This window comes from Oryctolagus cuniculus, chromosome 12, assembly GCF_964237555.1.
Source record: "Oryctolagus cuniculus chromosome 12, mOryCun1.1, whole genome shotgun sequence".
Classification (NCBI taxonomy): Eukaryota; Metazoa; Chordata; class Mammalia; order Lagomorpha; family Leporidae; genus Oryctolagus; species Oryctolagus cuniculus.
In genome coordinates, this window is record NC_091443.1 from 56,996,710 (window position 1) to 57,021,608 (window position 24,899).

The 24,899-nt window shown below is 39.8% G+C and overlaps 1 protein-coding gene across 7 annotated transcripts in view; it reads left to right on the plus strand.

The window, feature by feature from the left end:
- Positions 1-24,899, plus strand: part of FMN1 (formin 1) — a 481,578-nt gene that overhangs the window by 173,118 nt on the left and 283,561 nt on the right. For 6 of the 7 annotated variants that reach the window (XM_051822097.2, XM_070053344.1, XM_051822098.2 and 3 more), the window contains one exon: positions 15,476-15,537. In XM_051822097.2, the coding sequence (XP_051678057.2) occupies positions 15,476-15,537 (62 nt within the window). Of the gene's footprint in view, positions 1-15,475; positions 15,538-18,567; positions 18,675-24,899 lie in introns of all 7 variants that reach the window. The other variant, XM_051822104.2, reaches the window with a different exon arrangement.

Genomic DNA, 24,899 nt, shown 5'->3' on the forward strand with positions numbered 1-24,899 from the left:
TTACATTATAGAAAGAGGATATGGTCTGCATCACAATATTAACTGGCGAATTTTTGAGTTTTTAAATGAATCACTAATTTTTGCAAATAAATGTGCCTGAAAAGGATGCATGATATTGGGTTGTTGGGCCCTAAAATATATATAATCAAGGTTGTTGAGTGTCAATGATGTTTTCCTTTGCTTGATCCATCAATTTCTGTTGGAAAACTATTACTTATATCCTATTGTTAGCTTATTTCTTTCTTGTTATGTTTGTGTCACCTTTGGTATTATGCATTTTATGTCTAATGTTAGTTGCATTAATTTTGTAATTCTACCACTCCCATTATAAAACATTGCTAAATATTTGAAGTCTCTGTCTACCCTCCACTTCTCATAGGTGAATTTCACTAGTCCCATGTATTTCTTCATATCCATAATTATAAAATCTCCCAACCATATTTAACATTGTTATATATATGAGAAGTTATTTATAGAAATGGCATCCTACCATGTGTATTTTTTGTCAATTTTCCTCCTAAATTGTATTGATTAGATTCATTTGCATTAGTATGTATGGCTCTAGTTCGATCATTTTAGTTCCTGCATGTTATGAGTTAGGATGTTATGAGTCATGATAGCACTTAATATTTACCTGTGTTATTGTTTGTGGAAATATGAATTTTTTTACTTTTATAATGCTTCCATAAGAGTTTTTAAAAATTTTTTAAAGGTTTATTTATTTGCAAAGCAGAATTACAGAGAGGCAAAGACAGAGAGCGAGAGAGGTCTTCTATCACTGATTCACTCCCCAGATGGTTGCAACAGCCAGAGCTGCACCCATCTGAAGCCAGGAGCCAGGAGCTTCCTCTGGGTCTCCCATATGGGTGCAGGGACCCAAGGACTTGGGCCATCTTCTACCGCTTTCCCAGGCCACAGCAGAGAGCTGGATCAGAAGTGGAGCAGCTGGGACTTGAACCGGCATCCATATGGGATGCTGGCACTGCAGGTGGCAGCTTTACCTGCTGCGCCACAGCACCGGCCCCCAGAGCTCTTTTTAACATTTTTGTTCATGTGTAAACGTTTCACTAGGGTATAACTCAGGAGTATGATTTCTGGTTTTTATTTATGTACGCCTTTAAATTTAGCAAAGTGATTGTTGCACTGAACACTCCTTGGGCAGACTTTGTGGCACAGTACCCTAACCCACTGCTTGGAATACCTGCATCCCATATCACATTGTTTGGAATCCCACCTCTGCTTCCAATCCAGCTGTTTGCTGAAGTGCACCCTGGGAGGCCGCAGATCATATTATTTCCAGTATACTTGATTCCTTGCCATCTATCTGGGATACCCGAATGGAGTTCCTGGCTCCTGGCTTTAACCTGATCCAGTCCCAGCTGTTGCGGGCATTTGGGGAGTAAGCCAGTGGATGGAAGATCTCTCTTTCTGTCTCTCTGCTTTTCAAATAAATAAAAACATAAACTTAAAAAAAAGTACACCCATTAGCAGTGTGTAGAATTCTTATTATCATCATCAGCATTAGCAGATATTTACAAATCTGTTGTATGTGAAATGTTATCCCATTGTGGTTTTTAGTTTCCTAAGGAAAAGTGAGGTTGAGTGTTTTTTTCTAGGACTTATTTATTCTGGTTGCTATTTTTTTTTTTTTTTTGGTCAAGTATTTTGGAATTGTTTTCCTCACAAAGGTAGCTTATCTTTTTAGTGGTATCTTTGAATGTATATGATTTTGTTGATTTTCATATAGCTGATTTTTTTTTAAAGACATTTATTTGAGAGGCAGAGTCACAGAGAAAGGGAGACAGAGAGAGAGAAGTCATCTATCCACTCATTCACTCCCTAAATGGCCACAATGGCAGGAGCTGGGCCGATCCAAATCTAGGAACCAGGAGTTTCATCTGAGTTTCCCACGCAGATGCAGGGGCCCAAGGACTTAGGCCATCTTCCACTGCTTTCCCAGGCCATAGCAGAGAGTTGGATTGGAAGTGGAGCAGCTGGGACACGAACTGGTGCCCATATGGGATTCCGGCACTGTGGGTGGATGCTTAACCTACTGCACCATAATGCTGGCCCCAGATAGATGAATTTTAAAATCTTCTTTTAAGTTTTTAAAAATGTCTTAATTGGGGCCGGCGCTGTGGCACAGTGGCTTAACGCCCTGGCATGAAGCGCTGGCATCCCAAATGGGCGCCCGTTCTAGTCCCGGCTGCTCCTCTTCCGATCCAGCTCTCTGCTATGGCCTAGGAAAGCAGTAGAAGATGGCCCAAGTCCTTGGGCCCCTGCACCTGTGTGGGAGACCCAGAGGAAGCTCCTAACTCCTGGCTTCGGATCGGCGCAGCTCCGGCCATTGCGGCCATCTAGGGAGTGAACCATCGGATGGAAGACCTTTCTCTCTGTTTGCCTCTCCTCTCTCTGTGTAATTCTGACTTTCAAATAAAATAAATAAACCTTTAAAAAATGTCTTAATAAATTTTTCTGTATCTCCAAGTCATAAAGATATTTTTAATTTTCTGCCATGGGGTTTTAAACCACTGTGTCCTTCACATTTAGGTATTCAGTCTGCTGGAATTGATTCTTAAGAAAGATTTTAAATACAACTTTTTTAAAAACATTTTTAAAATGCTATATTCTTCCTCTTCAAATTTCAGTGGAACCTTAGTGCAAATATACTTTATAGGTATACGGTTCTGTCTACATACTTGCTTTTCTTTTTCATTGTCTGTTTTGTGATCCACATCCCCATCTGAATACTAGAGTTTCTTTCTTTTTAAAAATTTTTAGTAACAATCATTGTACGTATGTGTGAGCTACAGTGTGATTATCTCACTCCGTGAAAATGGCATGTGCTGATCGAAACAGGGCACTCAACATTTCTCGGTCTTTGCTGTTTCCTTGTGATTGGAGACTTAGAACTTCTTCTGTCTGTTCGTGTAGTATCTGCTAGGTGAGAGTGTCTTATGATTCACTCCCATTACTCTTTCCTTGTGCCACCTTGCACGTTCAGTTAACTGTTGGACATCTTTTACTCCCTCACTGTGCCAGTGTATCCAGCTCTTCAGCTGTTCATTTCAATGACTGCATTTCGTTTGTGGTATTTCACAATGCTATCTTTTTTTTCTTTTAGTGTGCTGTTACTGTCATTGTTTATAGCGATGGTTACTCTTTTATATATCTTGGTAGTTATTCACTGTTTCAGTTGATGATTTTTGTTCCCCTCTTGATGTTTAGGTTTCTTCATGTTGCCAGTTTGTTTTGAAAGCTCATGATCCAGAGGCTGATTTTTAGAAAGCTTTCCCCTTTTCCTTTATCTGTTTTGTAAGTGTGTCACCTGGTCCTTTCAGGACTCCAAGGCAAGGCCAGAGGTGATGTGGATTTTACAGATCTGCTCACTAGGGACAAGGATGCATAGGATTTGGGACTTCAGGCTTGGACTTAATTCTCCTGTATATCTTCCCCTTTTAGGCCATTAGGCCACAGCTGACTATAACTTCTTCCAGCTTCCCTGTACCCTCTGGGGAATCACACCCCAGTCCCATTTCCTAAGTAGCAAGCATGTGCCACAGGGGTCCTTTCAGCCCCTGTAGCTCTGCCGTAACCTAACTCCAGGCCATCTGCCTGCTGTCTCCCTCTGGAACTAGGGCACAGCAGGCCCAAAGCACCACTTGGCTGTTGTGCCCTATTTGTTTATCTGAGATGTTTGCTACTTACCTGTAACTTTTAACTTTCAAGCTTTATATTTTAGAATTCACTGCAATATAGTCTTGGAAGGGAGCTAAAGCACCTGAATTTGTAGCAAATGTAACTGTTGAGTTACTTTAACTGTTTTGGAAACATGTACTTGGAAATACCTTGCAATTGTTCTAATTTTCTCATCTAGTTAGCTCACCAGGCAGCTAGGGAGCAGCATATCAGGGAGCAGCTTTGGCTCACCATCATATCTTCTCGCCTTCATATTTCCCCCAACCTCCCACCCCAGCCAAATATTTCAGGTGTTGCTAGGGCACTTCATAACCACCTTACTTTAAATAGGAAGTATTGTGACTGCCACCTAGTGATGGGAATTAAGTACTTCGAGTTGTCTACATTTTATTCTAAGTGCATACCTAGAACAAGATTTGTTTCTTGGTTGTTATTTAGTTGTTGTTGACTAGGATTTTTAAAATCACCTAGGTAAGAGAAGACCATAAGTTTTAGGGATTTTATGTTCCTGGAATTCTAAACTTCTTTAACATCTTTATTCTAGCAGAACAGATAATACTGATCAGAGGGCAAAGTGAAAGGCAAATTTTGCAGGGGATGGGAGGTGGATTTTGATGTAATGACTATTTTCAGAAGAAAATAAGCTATCGGCCGGCGCCACGGCTCACTTGGCTAATCCTCCATCTGCTGAGCCAGCACCCCGGGTTCTAGTCCCGGTTGGGGTGCCGGATTCTGTCCTGGTTGCTCCTCTTCCAGTCCAGCTCTCTGCTGTGGCCTGGGAAGGCAGTGGAGCATGGCCCAAGTGCTTGGGCCCTGCACCCGCATGGGAGACCAGGAGGAAGCACCTGGCTCTTGGCTTCGGATCGGCACAGCGCGCCAGCCATAGTGGCCATTTGTGGGGTGAACCAGCGGAAAAAGGAAGACCTTTCTGTCTCTGTCTCTCTCTCTCTCTCTCTCTCTCTAACTCTGCCTGTTAAAAAAAAAGGGGGGGGGGGCGGCGCTGTGGCACAATGGGTTGACGCCCTGGCCTGAAGCGCTGGCATCCCATATGGGCGCCGGTTCTAGACCCAGCTGCTTCTCTTCCAATCCACCTCTCTGCTATGGCCTGGGAAAGCAGTAGAGGACGGCCCAGGTCCTTGGGTCTCTGCACCCGTGTGGGAGACCCGGACGAAGCTCCTGGCTCCTGGCTTTGAATCGGCACAGCTCCGGCAGTTGCAGCCATCTGGGGAGTGAACTATCGGATGGAAGACCTTTCTCTCTGTTTGCCTCTCCTCTCTCTGTGTAACTCTGACTTTCAAATAAATAAATAAATCTTTAAAAAAAAAAAAAAAGAAAGAAAAGAAGCTATCTATGAAATGGCCCCATCCCAGTATACTTACTTTGGGAATGTGGGTAAAAGTCAGAGACATAATTATGAATTTATTCCTGTTTTTATGAATTTCATTTATACACCCCAAAAGATAAAAATATTTGATTGCGGTTCTATTTTTTGAGTGTTAAACTACAAAAAATTCATTCCTCTTTCTTATTCCTCTTTCTAAATTCTATCTCGATTATTTAGAGCATCTAAAATGCTATGAGCCTCTAATAGCTAGAAGCTTACTGTATGTGTTGATCAGCTATTGCTGCAATAATGCTGTGAAACAAACCATACAAAAATTCAGTAACTTTGATTTAGGCACAGAATTCAACTGTGGTTCAACTGAAGCAATTTGGAATTTTGCAGGCTGGGTTTGACTGCCGACTGTGGGTTCAAGTCTCAGGCTGAGTAAGAGCTACCTAGGATGTGCTCTTACTGTATGAAATAGCAGAGGTGTAAGAGGTTGGCCAAACTGCAACCAAATATAAATTCCCTCCTTACATCTTGTCAGCTCATATTCTACTACCCAGAGCAAGTCATGTGCCCAAACCAAAAGCCAGAGGAAGTATTCAAACTCCAACGAAAGAAGAAATGGAAAGTGGTGAATATTTATTAAACAGTACTCATGACTTTCACATGTACATATAAAATAATTGAGTGAAATCAAATTTAATCTTTCAAGAAAACAAAGGTTTAATGCATTAGCAACAGAGTGTAAGTGGTAAAATCTCTTCAAGCATTTTGAAGATGAGGCCCTGAAAAGCCTTTTAAGGTTAGAAATAAGTGTGTTCATTTTTCATATATGCAGAGCTTAGTTCAGTACTTGGCTTATAGAGATTCTAAGCACATACATAAAAGAAGCTACAAAGGGAAGTGAATATCTTAGTTTGGGCTGCTATAACAAACTGAACAATTTATTTCTCACAGTTCTGTAGCCTGCAAAGTCCAAGATCATGTTGGCAGCATACTCATTGTCTGGCAAGGACCTATTTCTTGAGTCATATATGGTGTTTTCTATAGCTGTGTCCTCACGTGATAAAGGGATGGACTTACTGTCTGGGGTCTCTTTTATAGGGGCATTAGTCCTCTTCACGAGGGCTCTGCTCTCACGACCTAATCACCTCTCAAAGACCGCCAACTTGAGTGTTAGGATTTTAACATGAATTTTGGGGGTACATTCAAACCATAGTAGGAAGAAATTAGTGGGCTTGGAGAGTTGGGATGATCTCTCATTTTTAAATATTGACATCTTTGTACTCCTGTTCAATAAAATTCTAAATGTTCTTGAACAAGGAGAGAGGTGAAAGTGATACTTCCTAAATTCATAGGAGTTCTCTCATCTACTATCTAATTTTATATTTTTCTGATATGGAAGTTATCCTTTCTACACATACAGAGAATGACATGATTGGTTGATTGATTGATTATTCACTTCTGCATGGCCTCTTGCTTCCTGGAGAGGCAGGATGGGCCTCTTCGCTAAAATGTGATTCAGATGTCTAGACGAATAACCACACACACAGGGGCGAATGAAAAAGTTTGTTACGTAATGAGGCTTCTGGGGAAAGCAGGGAAGGCCTCACGATCTGGTCCGAAAACGCTTTGAGAAAGAGCAAGGGAAGGAGACTGGCTTGGGGGTTTTATGGTGGAGAGTGCAGCTAAGCTGAGGGTTCCCACTTGTGGGCAGTAGCTTCTGTGGTTAACCTTCTCTCTCATTCACTGCCTGTATGTGGAACACAAGGGAAAAGGGAGGGCTGAAAGCTATCAGCAAACATAAAAAAAATAGGGTTGGATTCGGTACCGTATTTTGCTTCCCTGCAAGTGGGTGTTGAAGGTGTTATCTCCACAGGACAGGTGATCGCCTCTCACCAGCTGCTGTCTGAGGCACTGAGTCCAACAGCCTTTTCTTTTGGCTTTGATGACTTTGAATCTTCCTCCAGTGTATCTGATAGATACAAAGATGGCTGTGCCTTTTCCAAACCACAGAGTCACTGTGGACTGCCTTGTCCACAGGCACATGGGGAAGAAACAAGTCTGGAGGGCTTACTGGGCACTGAGGCCAGCTTGTACCCATTGCTGTTTTGCACTTACGAAAGTCAAGAGCTCAAAGCTGATTTTATTCTTAGGTTGGGAGCTAACTGCTTGTGGTTTTGTTTCTCATGACTCTGACCATTTTGGTCTATGTTAGAGACAGTTAGAGAAATGTTTCCATATTCACTCAAGGGTGAGCTCCTTTGAGTTTGTATGCATCTGCTAGTAATCAGCATGTTCTTCCAAATGTAATCCTTTCTGGACCAGCTGCTTGAATCTTGGCATGTATTTGTACATGAACTTTTTCTTAAGACAGTGGTTCTCAAACTTCACTGTGCATGGTAATCACTTGGAGGGCTTGCTAAAGCATCCTCAGAGTTCCTGACTCAGCAGATGCAGAGTAGGAGTGAAAATTTGCATTTCTAAGAAGTTATAGGTGATGCTGATGCCATGGGTCCAGGGCCCAGACTGTCTTAAAGCAATGATTTCCATGAATTTAGGCTTTTCATAAGCTAGTTTGATTCTTTTCACTAATGCATATTAAAATAAATACCCAACTCTAAAGAGTTGTCTGATTTAAAAAAAAAAATGACCTTTCTGGGATGTGTACTAAGCTTTGGGAACACTGATTTTAAGACTGAAGTACGTACTTGAAAATGTTTGTAAAAATGAGAGACGGTATGTAAGAGAGGCACAGGTAGTGTGAATCAGAATCCATAGGTAAGAATAGAGCTGTGGTTCTCATTCAGTTGGGATATCCTGCATTTTCTAATTCCCCAACTGTGGGCAATCGTGTCTAAACAGTGTGATGTGAGTGTGTATGAGATGGGAAGAGGCTGGTATGCATGTGTAAAGGAGTATTTAAAAACGTTAACCATGGGCACATGACCATGGGCCTGTAAGTCCCAACAGAGACTTGATGGTAGCAGCCATCATAACTCACATCTTTCTCTCCTGCTCCCAGTTCATCAAAACTCTTTGGGATTAAAAAATAAATACCCAGTCTTTCAGAATTACGGAAAAGGCTTCCCAAGCTTGCAAGCGATTCTTGGGTTTAGATAAAGCTAGCAACTTTTAAGATTCCAGGGATTTTGAGATTTGTTTGTACCTGATGTTTATCCAACCAAAAGAGCAATAAACATAAATGAATACAGTAAGCCAAGGAGACACACAGGTTCTTCGGTAAAGAGCACGGGTTCTTTGGCATGAATACCATCACTGGCACCCGGCATATGATTTTTGGCAAAGTTCCTCAGCCTGTGTACCTCAGTTTCTTCATCTGTAAAATGGGTTTTGATGTCAGAGGGTCTACTTTGTCAATCTGATGTGAGAATGACATGAGTTAATCTGTGTAAAGTACTTAGAACTTTTTCTGAGAAATTGCACTTAATAATGTTCCCTGCACTAGTATATAATTGGGACCAACTCGTTTAGTCAGTGATGAACTGACTGCAGCAGGGGTTACTCCATGGCATCCATGCCAGTGAAATTATCTTTAATTGTGCTCTTGGCACATTGGAAGACATAAACCCTGTAATGACATCAGGCAGAAAGGATGTTTGTTTTTGAACTCCCAAAAAGGCAAGTTTGTTCAACAGAAGGGAAGGCATCAGTTAATCTGAGATCTTCAATAAAAAGAGCTTTCCTTTCATGAGGGAAGTTCTTTCAGACTTTTCTCCTCCAAAATGTTGCATTCTGCCAGTCAGAAGCCTTTTTCCATCTTTTGTGTAGTATATTATTTTCTTAGAAGACATTCTTTTTTGTCAGCTGTTTGAATTCATTAACTTCTACTTGGGCTAAGGCATGCTCAGAGGAATCTGCCCTTTTCAAGTGCTGATGTTCAAAAATCTCTCTTCCTCTTTTTCACACATTATAAATGTGTGAGCTACTGATGCCAGAGTCAAGACCTCTTTTTAACAAATATAAACATCTGTGGTCTTGAATCAGTACCTCTGCTTCACCATTCTCACGCCAAGGATTTGCCCTCTATCACTCTAAGACATGTGAAAATCTAAAAAAAATGGTGGGGAAGGAAGGCTGCTGCCAACATAATCTTGACTCATGAACATTATCCTGTTCCATTCTTGGTGAGCTTTCAAAGTGATCATTCCATTACCGAATACATTAGCTTCCTCGTTCCATATGCTGCCTAAGGATTTTGTCTTGTAATCCTTATTGGGATGGGTTGTGCTTTCCTCTAACTTGATGCATTGGAACTGTTGACAAAAAATATTTGTTTAAGGAGGAGATTAATTATGCTTTGCTGGGTGTTCACTTTGCAATGGTCTCCTTCATCGATTTGTTACTCAATTAGTCATAACTATGTCTGTCACACCCTTATAGGCACAATTTACACAAAATGAATCATTTCAAACATACAGTCTGTGTAATTTCTATTTATAATGTTCTTCCCAAGAGGCATCAGTTTTGCAAAAAGGTTGATTTAACCAAAGTCCCTTTGACTATTCTGTAGAAACTTGGGAGTTTGGGTTTGGCATTTATCATCATGTGAGTAGGACGTACCATTTATCAAAGACTCAAACTTACCAAATTATTTTTTACTTATTTTATGAATATAGAGATTCTCTCATGGCTATATAATTATTTGATAAATGACAAAACTAATTCTATAACCAGTACACCAATGATAAACATGTTTCCTTTTATTTTTTTAGATATTCATAAAGAAAATTGCATAAAACACAGGCTATAGAATAATTAAATACACCTGTAACACAATCTTGCTGTAATGTACCCCAACTCAATTCCTTTTCTTTTAGATGCTACCATTCTCCTGAATTATATTAGTCTTACTGTGTAATTTCCTTTATAATTTTATCATTTATATGTGCCTAGGATTGGAGTTGTTGGATTGGAAGACATGAGTATCTTCGATGGTTTTAGAAAAGGCCAGACATTTTCCATAGTGAATGTAGATATTCACACACCTATCATAAGAGTTTGAGAGCTCCCATTGTTCCGTATCTTCATCAATACTCAATTTTGTCAGACTAAAATACTACTAACTAGTAGGAGTGAACATCTTTTAATACATTTATATTTTATTTGGGTGTCATCTTAGAATATCTGTTGACTTTTTTGACTTTTTTCTCATGTGCTCCATTTTCTATAGTTTTATATGTTCTTTTATCTGTGTATGCTAGATTTTGGTTGATTATTTGTGTTTCAAGTATATCCTCGTACTTTGTCTTATCTTTTTCTCTCCTTATTGTGCTTTTGGAGGAAAAGCAGTTCTTCACTTGTTAGTCAAATGTATCAGCTTTTTCTTTCTTTAAATTGGTGCTTTTTGAGTCTTAACATATCCTAATCTCAGGCTATAAAAATATTATACTAGATTATCTTATAAAATATTTATCGTTTTATGCTTTACAGCTTACCTTTTAATCAACTTAAGAAAGATGTATGTTAAAAATGTATTTATCTGGGCCGGCGCCGCGGCTCACTAGGTTAATCCTCCGCCTGTGGCGCCGGCATAACAGGTTGTAGTCCCAGTAGGGGCGCCGGATTCTGTCCCAGTTGCTCCTCTTCCAGGCCAGCTCTCTGCTGTGGCCTGGGAAGGCAGTGGAGGATGGCCTAAGTGCTTGGGCCCTGCACCCGCATGGGAGACCAGGAGGAAGCACCTGGCTCCTGGCTTCAGATCGGCGCAGTGCGCCGGCCATAGCGGCCATATGGGGGATGAGCCAACGGAAGGAAGACCTTTCTCTCCGTCTCTCTCTCTCTCTGTCTAACTCTGCCTGTCAAAAAAAAAGTGTATTTATCTTTAAAGAATTTATTTATGTGAAAGACTTGGATAGACAGAGAGAAAGAGAGATCTTCCATCTGCTGCTTCACTCCTTAGATGGCTGCAATGTCCATCTCTGGGCCAGGCTGAAGCCAGGAGATTTATCTGGGTCTCCCTTGTGAGTGGCAATAGTTCAGATACTTGGGCCGGTTCATATACTGCTGATTTCCCCTGTTCATTAGCAGGGACCTGAATCAGAAGTGGAGCAACTGTGACACAAACTGGCACCATGTGGGATGCATTCTGATATGGGATGCTGGCATTGAAGTTGGCAGCATAACCCACTGCACCACAACAATGGCCCCAATATGTGATTTAATGTTGGGATCCAATTTTCTTTTTCTTTCTTTTTTTAATAGAAAAACTTTTATTTAATAAATATAAATTTCAAAAGTACAACTTTTAGATTATAGTGGTTCTTCTCCCATAACCACCCTCCCACCCGCAAACCATTCCATCTCCTACTCCCTCTCCCATCTCATTCTTCATTAAGATTCATTTTAATTATCCTTGCATACAGAAAATCAACTCTATACTAAGTAAAGATTTCTTTTTTTATGCTAAGTTCAAATGTATTTTTTGATAATACAAAAAAGTAATCCTTGAAACTCAGAATACATAACAGAACAGAGCACAATAAAAAGTACTAAACATCTGTATGAAATAACTTGCAAAGTTTGACAAAAATGCACACTTAGAACATGCGGTTGTTTAGAAAACAAACAAACAAACAAAAAACACCGCACTATTCTGTAGAACCAATGTTATGTCACCACCAGGAGAGCACCGAGCAAGGCACCACTGGAAAGACAACATACTTGGAAAGTCTCTATAAATAAGATCAACGCTAATCTGGTCGAAAAATTGGTGTCTTTGGTAAAAATTCTATGAGGATGACATATTCCATGATGTTACTCATTTCACATTTCCTTTGGCTCAGTCTCCAGTGCAAGCACAGCTTGTGGTATAACCTATTGTTTTCCCATTCTAATAACTTCTCAATCAATCTTCGTGTTCTCTTACTGAGGCAGATAACTGGCCACATGCTGCAACCCAGCGTGCAGCAGCAGCAAAGGCAGCCGCAGAGGAGCCAGCGCACATTGACAGGAAGGTTCTTCTTAAGACAACTGTTAACTCTGTTGATACTGGCTTTGAATTCTTCAGGAGCTACTTTTCCAGTTAATGAAGAAGGGAATTCTGATTCAAATTTGTTGCTCAGTCCAAATCTCTGATGGCTTCTCAAAATCCCTTTGTGGTTGCCAAAAATGTTACCGGAGAAATTGCAGGGTTCTTGTCTTCACGCAAGAAAGAATTCAGGCGTGAGACAGAGAGTAGTGGGAGGTAAAATAGCAAGGTTTATTAGGGAAGGGACATCCGTAAGAACAGATGGGCACCTCTCCAGACAGGACCTGAGAGACTGGGGGTGGGGGGAAAGGAATGAGGTTACATGGTTGAGTAGAGAGATTACACCTGACCAGGCCAGGCGGGCGGCTCAGCAGAGAGGCAGAGGGCTGAGTGCGCTAAGTAAAGATTTCAACAGTTTGCACCCATACAGACACACAAAGTACAAAGTACTGTTTGAAGACTAGTTTTACCATTAATTCTCATAGTACAACACATTAAGGACAGCAGTCCTACAAGGGGAACAAGTGCATATTGACTCTTGTGGGATCCAATTTTATATATCCATAGAGTCTCCAAGATTATTCTTTGTGCCAGCAAAGAACTGTAGTACTTCTGTCATAACTTACCACTTATCCAAGGCTCAAACTTACTAAATTATTTTATACTTATTTTGTGAATATAGAGATTCTCTTGTGACTTTAATTATCTGATAAATTATAAAACTAATATCGTAAACAATTTGCAAGGAACAAACATGGCATATGTCAAGTAATAATAAATTTATTTCTGTGTTTGCTATTCCATGTTGTCTGTTATCCCTATGCCAGTACAACAACATTTTAATTAAAAGTAAATCTTGTGAGGTGGTAAAATGTCTTAATTTAATTTATACTTTGAAGAATTTCTTGACCCTTATTTGCATTTTTTTAGAGATTTATTTATTTACTTGAAAGGCAGAGTTCAGAGAGGCAGAGGCAAAGAGAAAGAGGCACAGAGAGAGAGAGGTCTTCCATCTGCTGGTTCACTCCCAAATGGCCACAATGGCCAGAGCTGTGCCAATCTGAAGGCAGGAACCAGGAGCTTCTTCCGGGTCTCCCACGCGGGTGCAGGGACCCAAGGACGTGGGCCATCTTCTACTGCTATCCCAGGCCGCAGCAGAGAGCTGGATCGGAAGTAGAACAGCAGGGACTCAAGCAGCACCCATGTGGGATGCTGGCACTGCAGGAGGCAGCTTTACCTGCTATGCCACAATGCCTTTTATTTGCATTTTGCATTTCCATGCTTCCATATATACTTTAGAATTAAAAAAAAAGTTACTATTTTTTATGTGAGCCCTTTATATGTTTTTTGTTAAGGTTTTTCCTAGAAGCTTTGCATTTCCAGGGGATACTGTAAATGTTATCTAAAAATTGTGGCTGGCATGAGGGTTTTTGTACTTTTTTGTTCCTATCCAGCAACTTCACTAAACTCACATATCTATTTCATTTGTTAGTCTTTTGAATTTTTCTAAATACACATGGTGAATAATATGTGATCTATGTTTATTTTTTCTTGTCCTATTGCATCTGCTAGTAACCCTAGAAAAATTGTGACTGTAAATGATAGCAGCAAGTATCTTTGTGTTATGCTTTGTCTCTTAGAGAAAACATTTAAGAGTATAATATTTTGTGCAGGGTTTTAAAAAATTACATAGTATAGAATTACTCTTTTCTCTTTGGTGTACAGTTCTTAAAGTTTTCACACATGTATAGATTCTTGTAACTATCACTATAATCAGGAAAGAGAATACTTTTCATCCCTAAAATTCCTTTGTGTGCTGCACCTTTCTAGTCCAACTCTTTCCCCATTGCTAGCTCTGACAGCTACTGCTCTGATTTGTTTCTTATTCCTCAGTTTTGTCTTTTTCCAGAGTCATATAAATAGAATTAGACAATGGTCAGCCTTCTGTGACAGATGTCTTTCACTCTGCATCATGCCTGTGAAATTCATCTGTGTTGATGAGTTTTTCCAGTCATGCAAGTTTGAGTTTATGTTGACTGATGGAAATACGCATATGTTCTGGCTAAAGCCAGAGTGCTGGAGTGTACTAAGCAGGGGGAAGGAGTAGCAGAAGACGACAGGGAGAGGGATGCAGAAGCCAGGTCATGAAAGGCCACTTGGGCTGCAGCAGGGAGTCTGATTTCACTCTAAGTGCTTTGGAAAGTCAGAGATGAAACAGGATCTGGCTCAGTCTTCCGTAGATAACTCGGGCTGCCGTGAGGAGCATCAGTTACAGTGCTGGTAAGAATGAAAGGCAGGGGTCCCTACTAGAAGGATCATATTATAGTCCAGGGGGAAAGGTGGTGGTGGGGATGGTGACGCATGGTTTGATGGAAGGGACTGTTTGGATGTAGAACCTAGAGAACCTGCAGGCTCGGTGGGCACATTCCCCCAGCGTGGCTGGTCATAATGATCAGCATAATGTTCCTCCCTCAGTAGGCCTTCCCAGCGATTCCCCTCATCCACTTTTAGGACTGAAACCGCAGCTTTCCAACCTGATTCATGAGATCCATTTGGAGAAATAGCCCATCTGTCATGTATTTTAAAATGAGGTCTATCTAACTTCTTCCTTCCTCATTCTCACAACCCCAGACACATTTGTAAAATATGTGCTTATCCCAGAAAAACGTTGGCCACAGCATTTTGCTCTGTGCTTCTTTGTAGTATGTATAGTTCTGTGACCCCACATACTTAGCTGTTCTGCTGGAACTAAAGTTGTCTTGGCTGCTTCATGCTTAGCCAGTGGGATGGTAGTTTTAGTGATTGGCTGGAGTTCCTTTGGACACTTGGGACATATTGTTGGAATAAACATGGTTAGATTCAGATTAAAATTGGACCAGAACAAAAAATTTTTGTTCCCCTTTCAGCCTCCATTCACCTTAGAATCTCTCATCTAAAAAAGACATAGTCTTGACTTTCTGAGGTGATCTAAAGATTAAAATCAGGCCTGGGAGCTTGCATTCAAGTGGAGTCTTTTTTTTTTTTTTTTCTAAACAGAGTTAAAAATAGAGTTCTCTGATCTGGCGTAGAAAGTTTTCTTTTATTTCCTGCTGTGTCTGTTCTTAACAGTTCTGTGTTTGTTCTTGATGAGGCCTTGTCTTCCACTCCTCCTTAAAGACAAACACCTGACCCAGTCCTTATCTGGTACACACTCATCATGGTTTGTTAGGATTTTTTTTAACCTTCTCATATCTGTTTAATTTGGGGCTTTTCATGCTTCAGAATTTGCTAAAAAGGGAGGGATCTCTCTTTTATCTTGAGGTACTTGTCATATCTTGCCCCATTTTTAACATCTCTTGTCAGGCTATTGTCAAATGATGCTATTAATTACTCAGTTTATTTGTACAAGGGCCTCTGGAGTCTAGAAGAGCTTGCTTGAATTGTGTGCCTAATTTTGTGCTTCTTTTGTGATCTTACAGAATACCAAGCAGCCATTTTACACTTGAAGAGGGAGCACAAAGAAGAAATTGAAAACCTACAGGTACATTTCTTTGATTCTACTGAACTAGTTATTGGATATTTAGTTTTCTCATGTGCTACAGTGAATATTCTTCTTGTGTTGAAGTATTGAATAGAACAGTGTCTGCAGCCTGCACTTGCTAGTAGGCCCTGAGTTTATCCTGGTAATAAAAGCCTTGGATTCTCTATTTTCTAGAATTCACTTCCAAATTTTTTAAAAGTACCATTAATATATTTTATTTCATTGGGAAAGAGATTGTTTTACCTTCAAAGCAGAATGAAAAACAATATTTAGACTTAGACTGTTTATATAAAATATTCTAAAGGTTATTTTTCTAATGCACAGTGTGAATTATGTTCTATTTACTATCGTTCACACATTCATGACTATATGTAACTTAGCACACCCTGCAATGTGATGTCATGCAGAATAAGGCTCTTAGGGAGGGGCCTTACTGTACGAGTCATTCCATGCCAAGTCATTCCTGTCTGCAGGAAATGTTGAGAAATTACTAAGTTATCCTCCTTTGTGAAGCCTGGAATGACTCGGAGATCATTTCTCTTGTCTTGTCATCTAATTGTCCTCCCTTATGTTTGGTGTAGACTTGCTGTATCTATGACAGAAAGTTCAGAGTCTTAACTTTAGAGAACCAGTGCTGAGTCCAGTTACCTGGTAGCTGGAGCAACCTTATACTGCAGGAGAGAATAATAGCACTATTTAAATATAACTTTTTTCTTAAGTACCAATTTATTACTTGCTAATTCAATGAATTTGTGATAAAACACTCTTTTTATTTTATTGAAAAAATAGAAATTGTATATATTTTTGGTGTTTGACATGTTTTTAAATATACATTGTATGATGTGACTACATTGAGCTAATTAACATATTCATAATCCTATGTACTTACCATTTATTTCTGATGAGAACACTTAAGCTTACCTCTTAGCAATTTTCACATATACAATATAGTGTTATTCAGTACAGCCACCCAGTTGATCTTTTGAAAATTTTATATCCTTTAATCAGTATCTCCCTCATCCTTTCCCCCACCCACTGCCTCTCCCAGCGCCTGGTAACCACCATTCTACTCTTTGTTTCTCTGAGTTCTACTTTTCAGATTCCACATGTGGGGTCATGCCACATTTGTCTTCTTAGCCTGGTTCATTTCACTTAATATTCTACATGTTCATCCCCGATGTTACAAATGATAGGAATTTCTGCCTTTTAAAGGCTGAATAATCTCCCATTTTGATTATATATAGCCCCCACTTCCTTTATCCGGTCATCCATTGATGGGCTCTTGGTTTGATTCCATAGCTTGGCTTTCATGACTGTAGAATGGATTACATATGAAGTAATTGCAAATATCAAAAACCTACTAGACAAGGACTATGATGTGAGTTCTAGCATCACTCATCCAGCCAGATTTAAGTAGTTCAGAAAAAAGGAACAAATCTGTTTCTTAAAGAAACAGGAGTGGAAAAGTACCTTGTCTCCTGGGGACAAGGAGAGGTGGAGGCCCTTATCTCCTTTGTTGCAAGATGCCCTGTAGAGACCTGTCTGTCTTTTTCTTTGTTCTGCTGTGACAAAGATTCTTAGCGGTCTCAGATGAACTGAAGTTGATAGTTAATAGGGATAATTTAAGAAACAGATTCTTAAAGAAGGTAGGTACAGAAGTATTTCTAGAGCAGAAGTTTTAACAACAGCCAAGTTGCAAGAGTTAACACTAGCTTTCCTCAAGCTGTAGTTCAGCCTGTGAGAGCTTTGACAGCTGGCAAGTAGATCCTTACTATTTTTGAGTTCTTACTACGTGGTAGGTGTTATCCCAAGCAGATTATATGTATTATCACATGTCACATTTCTGCAAAATTTCTATGATCTTACATCTCAAACTAAAAAGGTTGGAAATGAGAAAGGGAGGAATAAAAGGTAGAAAAAAGAGATATATTGTGATCAGTGGTGATTTTCATTTAACATATATGTTTATGCTAAGGTATGATTAAAAAGTAGTAAAGTTTTTAAAATTGCTCTTTTAAAAATATGTGTCTAAAAGAATTATCTGCTCCTTTGATGCTACTCATCACATTTTTTAACTTGTATTTATGAATTGTACCTAGCTGCTAAAACCCTGTGGTCATGGCACACTGCTGCCCTTGGGGTGGAATACTTGCTTTACACGTTTATCTGTGATTTCAGAGTGTTCCAGCAGTCATAGATGGATCATGCTTGATTGCAAACTGGCACTCATCTCTGATCTGACCTGGAATTAGAAAGAAATGTTTCAAAAGTTGGTGATTTGCTTAAATAGCAAAACCTGGATTCTTAGTTGTTTCTGACAAAAAGAATGGTAACTCTGGCAATGTAGAGTTGATTGTCCTGTCTGACTTCAGCCTCATGGGTTCGAGCAGCAAGTGCCCACTTTGACTAGCTCATGTGTGCTCCAATCTGCCGCTGTACACTCTGGGCCATTTTACTTGGTTCCTCTGTGCTTTCATTAACCTTTGTTCTCTGGGTTATATTTAAAATAAAATGAAACATCAGATTTGGCAACAACCTCAACTAGTGAGAACAGAACGTTCATAAAATTAACAGATAATCACCCAGCCTGGCTGTAATAGTTGGTACTGGATGCATATCATCTGCGTATCACCCCTTTTCATTCCACAAAGTAACGAAAGTCCCATCTGTTGTGCCAGGACTTGTGCAAGACAAGGGGTAGAAGAACTACCATTTTGGCGCTCCATTCCTTATGTGTAATTTCTGTTAGCAGCCTTCGTTTCTCTTTTTAGAGTTTCTTTCTCCACTGAAGGTCACAAAGAAGTCTGATGAGTCCCAGCACTTCTTCAACATGCCCTTCTAGAATAAGAAGGATTATGTGCATAAACTATGCAGGAAAAATTATTTATCCTGTCACCATCAATAAGAATCCAAATGTATTACATGGCTTTTAACTTGTTTTGAATGTTTTTATAGAATTTCTATAAAGAGTATGACATAATAAGTGGAGACTCTAAATTCAGCTTTCCATTTTTGACCATTGATTTGTAGGGAAATCACTTTAATTGTTTAGTTCCCCCACCAGCAGAGGAGGAAACCTTCTCACCTAAAATACTTTGATTGGACAGTTGACATTTTCAGCCTGTAGTCTCAAGGCGGTAAGTGGGGGTACCTGATTTTTTTAATCTTGTGCCTGCTCTGTAGTACATGTTGAGTGCTGCTTTACTGAAAAGGCAAGGGGCTTTGTCTTAGGACTGACTTTTTGAAATGTATAGTATCTTATATTCGCCTTGGAGTTCAAAAGCCAAGATTTATGAATGACTTGAATGAATTTATTCCTAGCACCTTATGTTTATACACCTTTGTACAAACCCAAAGACTTTGGCTGACTTCTCTGTTCAAACCTCCCATGGGAGAGTGATGGTAGATCAGGTATTTTCCATGACTTCACTGGATTTTGTGCCATTCATAATGTAACCACAGCAAAACTCTCTTGTTTAGTTTTGTCCAAATATTCTGCCTTGAGAGATTATGGTTACTCCATGGTATTTAGCACCACCTGGTTCATTTTCCAATTCTGGATAATTCTAGACTTCTAACTTCACTTTTTAAAAGGTGGCACTTTTCCTGTATTTTTCTGCTTTGTGTTGCTATAACAAAATACCCGAGGCTGGGTGCTTTATAAAATAAAAAGGTCGGGAATTCCAAATAGCCTGGTGCTGGCATCCTGGTCGGGGTCTCCTTGGCTGTGTCACAACGTGGTGAAGATGTAGAAAGGGAAACATGAGTGTGCCGAAGGGGCCAGTGCTGTGGTGCACCGGGTTAATGACCTGGCCTGAAACACCGGCATCCCACATGGGCGCCGGTTCTAGTCCTGGCTGCTCCTCTTCCAATCCAACTCTCTGCTATGGCCTGGGAAAGCAGTGGAAGATGGCCCAAGTCCTTGGGCCTCTGCACCTGCATGGGAGACCCAGAAGAAGCTCTTGGCTTCGGGTCGGCACAACTCTGGCTGTTGTGGCCAATTGGGGAGTGAACCATCAGATGGAAGACCTCTCTCTCTCTCTTTCTTTCTATGTAACTCTTTCAAATAAATAAATAAATAAATAAAAATAAAAGAAAGGGAAACCTGAGTGTGCTGAAGAGGGCATGTAGGTGGGGTGGCCTTGCTTTATCACAACCTGATATTGTGGTACTTACTGAGAGAGATGTACTCTAATGAGAAAAGCAATAATCCCTCTTAAATACCTAACCCCCACCCACTAGGCTCCACTTCTTAAAGGCTCTGCCATCTCTTGATACCACCTCACTGAAAACTAAGTTTCAAGCACATGAACCTGTTCAAACCATATCCATATCATAACATTACCTTCATAGGTTCTCACTTATTTCACAAACTTTTGCCATTGCATAGCAAGTTCATCAATATTGGGTAGAAACATAGTTCAGACCTGCCCACTAAGGCATATGAGAAAATCAATTCTCCCGCAGTACAAATAATAAATTTTTTGAAGTTGCTTAGGAGCTAGGATTTGAAAGTCACTGTTAGAGCCGTTTTGTAGAATGATTCTGTATATAGCTGTCTTTTCCATTTTTACAGTCCCAGTTTTGAATCTGATATAATTTAATGCATAATGACAATGTGAAGGAACATGGGTTTTAGAATCAGGACTCCATTTCAACTTCTTGCACTGTGATGTAGAAGTTAATCAGCTCCTCAGAGACTTTTTTTTCTCATTTTCAGGAACTGTACGATAATATAATCATGTTGGTGATGATACCTCCCTTCTAGGGTTGTTCAGTATGATGCACTTTGATGATACCAGGTACATGGTGACTACTCAGGGAATGTTTTTTTTTTTCCTTTTCTCCTATGCAAGAGTCTATAATTTGATAACTTGAGTTTAGGCCTCTCTGAACTTTTTAGGTTGAGGGTTGCTTTGAGACATTTGACATAGTCTTTGAGGGTATCTTTTCTATGATCTTCCAGCTGTTTGCCTCTGTGCAAGGTGGTCTAAACCAGAATTTCTCTGTGCTCCTCTCCATAAACAGTGATCTTTAAGTACACCTCAACAAGAAGTTATTATGGCAAAGTAAGATTGATAAATACCTTATTTTCCTCTGTTAGAGGTTTACCACATAGAAGAACTATAATAGAGAAAACTCTTTAACATTTTCCACTCTTGAAACCCATTTATAAAATACCACTCTATTCTGATTGATAACATCTCATTATAGAACCTTCTGCCTGAGTGAAGTTAAGTTCTTTGGGTAGTTTCAAGGATTTGCTTATTAACCTGCTGACTGTAGACACCTTGGAAGGAACAGTGCTTTGGTTTTATTTCTGTCCTTGATGGTACCTAGCAAAGTTCTTGGCACACAAATAACAAACATATATTTCTTATAACAACCTATGAATACTTAATTTTATCAAATTCCTTCTACATCCAATTTCTGATCTATATACTTAGTGTTAGTATTATAAAGAATAAATGTAGAAATAAAAGCAAAGCAATAAGTTTTCCCCCCATGTTCTAGTTAACAGAATATGAGGCTCTAAGATTATGGCCTTGTCAGAAGTTCTACACTAGTGAGTGGGGGAGCCTGAATTTGAATCTGCTTAGGTTTATCTGACTTTGAAGTCAGTGTTCTTCCAATCAATGCAGCATTCATGGGAAGAACATTATTGGCTTTGGAATCAGAAGGACTGAATTTTGGTCTCACGTTTGGCATTAGGAATGAGGGAAACTTGAGGTAAGATTTTGGGCTCATTTTCCTAATTTCTAAAATGAGAGATCAGGCTATATAATCTCTAATGCCTTCTTTGTATTTTATGATTGTCTATGGCCATATCAATCTGACCGTGCCCCATCTTGTCTGAATTTTATGATTGACCCTGTCATGGTGGAAAAAAGTTTTAAAAATTTCTTTTCCACCCTTGCTTTCAATTTAAGATTATCTGACTCAGAATCTCTAAATCCCCATTATTTACACTTCTGTCTCATTAAAAATTAAAAACTTTTTGGTCAGTTTTAGAGGTTCTCCTTTCCAACCAGCAGGGCTCTTCTGCATCCTGCTTGTGGAACAATGTGTTCAGGTTTCCAGTTATACTCTGAATGGAGCACTCTACCCATGTGTGCCTTTCCAGATGTGCAACTCAGTGAAAGGATGCTCTTAGAATATTACAGAAATTACTTGAGGAGCCCCAGCTCTTCATTGTCAGAGGAGGGAAGTACAAGCAATAGATGGGTAGGATTTCTTTATATCTCTACTTCCATTTTGAAAGGTGAAGAAAAAAATGTATTCCCTGTGTCTGACTTGTGTATAATAAGATAATTTAAGAAGAATATTGTTGTCTTAAAAATTGTTTTTAAGTGTCTATTTTTATCTACTTGAAAAGCTGAGTGACGATGGCGGGGGAAGACATTGATCAATCAATTGATCTTTTTATTGATTTACTCTCCAAAGCCCGCAAGAGTCAGGGATGGGCTATGTCAAAGCCAGGAGCCAGAAACTCCATCTGGGTCTCATTACATGGTTGGCAAGACCCAAATACCTGGTCTGTCATCCATGGCCTTCCCAAGATGCATTGGTAGGAAACTAGATTGGAATTGGAGAAGCTAGGACTTGAACCAGCACTCAGATATAAGATGCAGGTGTCTCAAACAGTGGCCATAGCTCTGTGTGATAGCTCCTATCCCAAGAGTATTGTTTTGGACCAGCACTTTAAGCAACTTGGAAGTAGGTGCCATGGAAATGACAGATTGTTTTATCTGTTTTTAATTACTGTTCTTTGGGTTGTGGGATGTAAGAACTGGCCAACAGTGACATTTCCTTTACGGGAACCTTTCTCATTTACTCCATTCATCACATGCATAGTTCCTGACTGAGGGGAAACTTCAGGAAGCAGTGGCCTCTGGCAGGCCCCTGCTCATTGTGCAATGCAGTCAGATTTCTAATATAGTAATTCTCACTGCAAATTGATCCTGGGAGAGATGCCAAGCTGAACATTAACTTCTGTTGTACCTTGTTTTCCCCAAGAGAACCAAATGGTATGTTGGCCTTCATTAAGAGAAGTTTGTAGACATCCTTATTTTTATGTCTACAACCCAGTGCACTGGTTCCTTTCTAGTAGTTTACATGTTGCTGTTGAAACAAAATTGAATACAGACCTCATTTAATTTCTTACTTCTAGATTTATAAAGATATAAATCCTGAGCCATTTCCATTTGTTATATTCTTCATTATCAAATGATACATTTAAACCTTTTATTCCCAGAGAATGCTGTGAGGGAAAGAGAGTAATTTGTACAATAATAAACAAAATTTTCACAAATATGAAATATGATTTCATAAACCCTGCTGGTATTCCCCTAAGTGCTGATATTAATATAATTCATTACTGAGATGCCAAAAAAATTTTAAATATTGAGAAATGTTTTATTTCATCATTTCATTGTGGACATATAATAAAATGTTATGAGTTTAATAGATTTTCTGGCTTGCTGGTGTTAAGACTCCTCTTTGGCCACTGGCTACCACGAAGCATTTAGAGTTGTATTTTGAGGGAAAGCATGAAGCAATTAATTTCCTTGCTAACTTGAAGATGCTATCTTGTTGCACATAATTCAGATACGTAAGTTGTGCTCACCAAGGGAAGGAGATTAGTTGCAGAATGAAGAGTATGTTCATTTCTCATTTGTATAATTGAGGCTGAAGCTGGTTTCATGTATCTCCGTCATGGACTGTCCTTTCCAATCATCCCTGCTGAATCTTGACTCCAGAACATGAGTTAGTAAATGGGGACCAAGACACTGTTTTTTTCCAGTGGTTTTTAAACTTTAGGCAACTGACTGATACTGGAACAGGCGACTTGTCTAATGTTGACCTTTGATTCTTCATGACATGGGAGTCAGTAAGACATAGTAGAGCACTGTGGGGAGAGCTTCCTTCTCTCTCTTCATTAACTGATCAATAATTCCCGGGGCTGTACATAGTCAAGTTTTACTGTTCTTTGGCTATAAAATGAGAACATCGAACCATCTTGAGTTATTTTTCTTCTAGCCATAAAATGATATTATTTCTGACCTGGGAAAAAGTTGAACCTATGTGCTTGTCTCAAGCCAAAAGTCTGAGACTTTCCCTTTTCCTGTGGTACCAGGACCAGTGGTAGGCAGCTAGCTAAAATTTTAGAAATAGTTGTCAATGGAGCGTACTGGCCATTGCTGGAAATCCTTTAATCACTCACAGTGTTAGATAGGTGCTATTTTGGGGATAGCATTAGAAGAGACATAAAGTTCTTAAATTTGTGATAGCATCAAATATAACCCAAAGAAGTTTGGTTAGCACAGTGCCATGTCTAAAGTTATCTGTGAATAATTTTAAACAATCATGGATGTTCTTATTGTCCCATCCCCTCCCCCCAGTTTCCTGTTGTCTTATATCCAGGCTCCTTTACTTGTTTTTTCTGATTGGCTGCAATATAATGGAGGATGGAGGATGGAGAGGCTGAGCATTAATGCCCCATCCCCTCTTTCCCATGGTTTCAAAAATCCCTTGAGTTTTAGATCTTTATGGAATTCTGTATTTCTGTTTCTTTTTTAAAATTAAATTTATCTTATGTATTTGAAAGGCCAAGTGACCCAGAGAGAGAGATCTTCTATCCCCTGGTTCATTTCCCAAATGGCCACGTTGTTCTGGGTTGGGCCAGGCTGAAGCCAGGAGCACAGAAATCCATCTGAGTCTCCAACGTGGATGCAGGGGTCCAAGTACTTGGGCCATCTTGTGTTGCTTTCCTAGGTACATTAACAGGATGCTGGATTAGAAGTGCAGCTGGGACTTGAACCGCTGCTCTGATATGGGATCTGGCATCACAGGTGGGCAGCTTAACACCCTGCACCATATACCTCTCTCCTCCCCATTCCCCCTCTCCCTCCCCTCCACATGATGTATGTATGTATGTATGTATGTATGTATCTATCTATCTATCTATCTTATTAGAGGGGTGGGGGGAAGGAGAGAGGGAACAAAATCTATCTGATGATTGAGTGGTTGCAATGACCAGGGCTGAGCTAGGCTGAAACCATCAGCTAGGAGCTTCTTCCAGGTCTCCCTTGTGGTGGCAGGGGTTCTAACACTTGTGCTGTTAGCAGGGAGCTGCATCAGAAGTGGAACAGCTGGGGCTTGAACTGGCACTCACATGGGATACCATCATTGCAGATGGGAGCTTTAACGCACCATGCCACAATGCCGGCATCTCTTCTTTTTCTTGTCCTTCCTTTCTTCTTCCTTCCACTTTTCATCTTTTTTGTGATATAGAGAGAGGAGCTGTTTTGGAAGCAAGGGTGAAAGAGGAGCCATAGGGGTAACGATTAGATGCAGTCTAT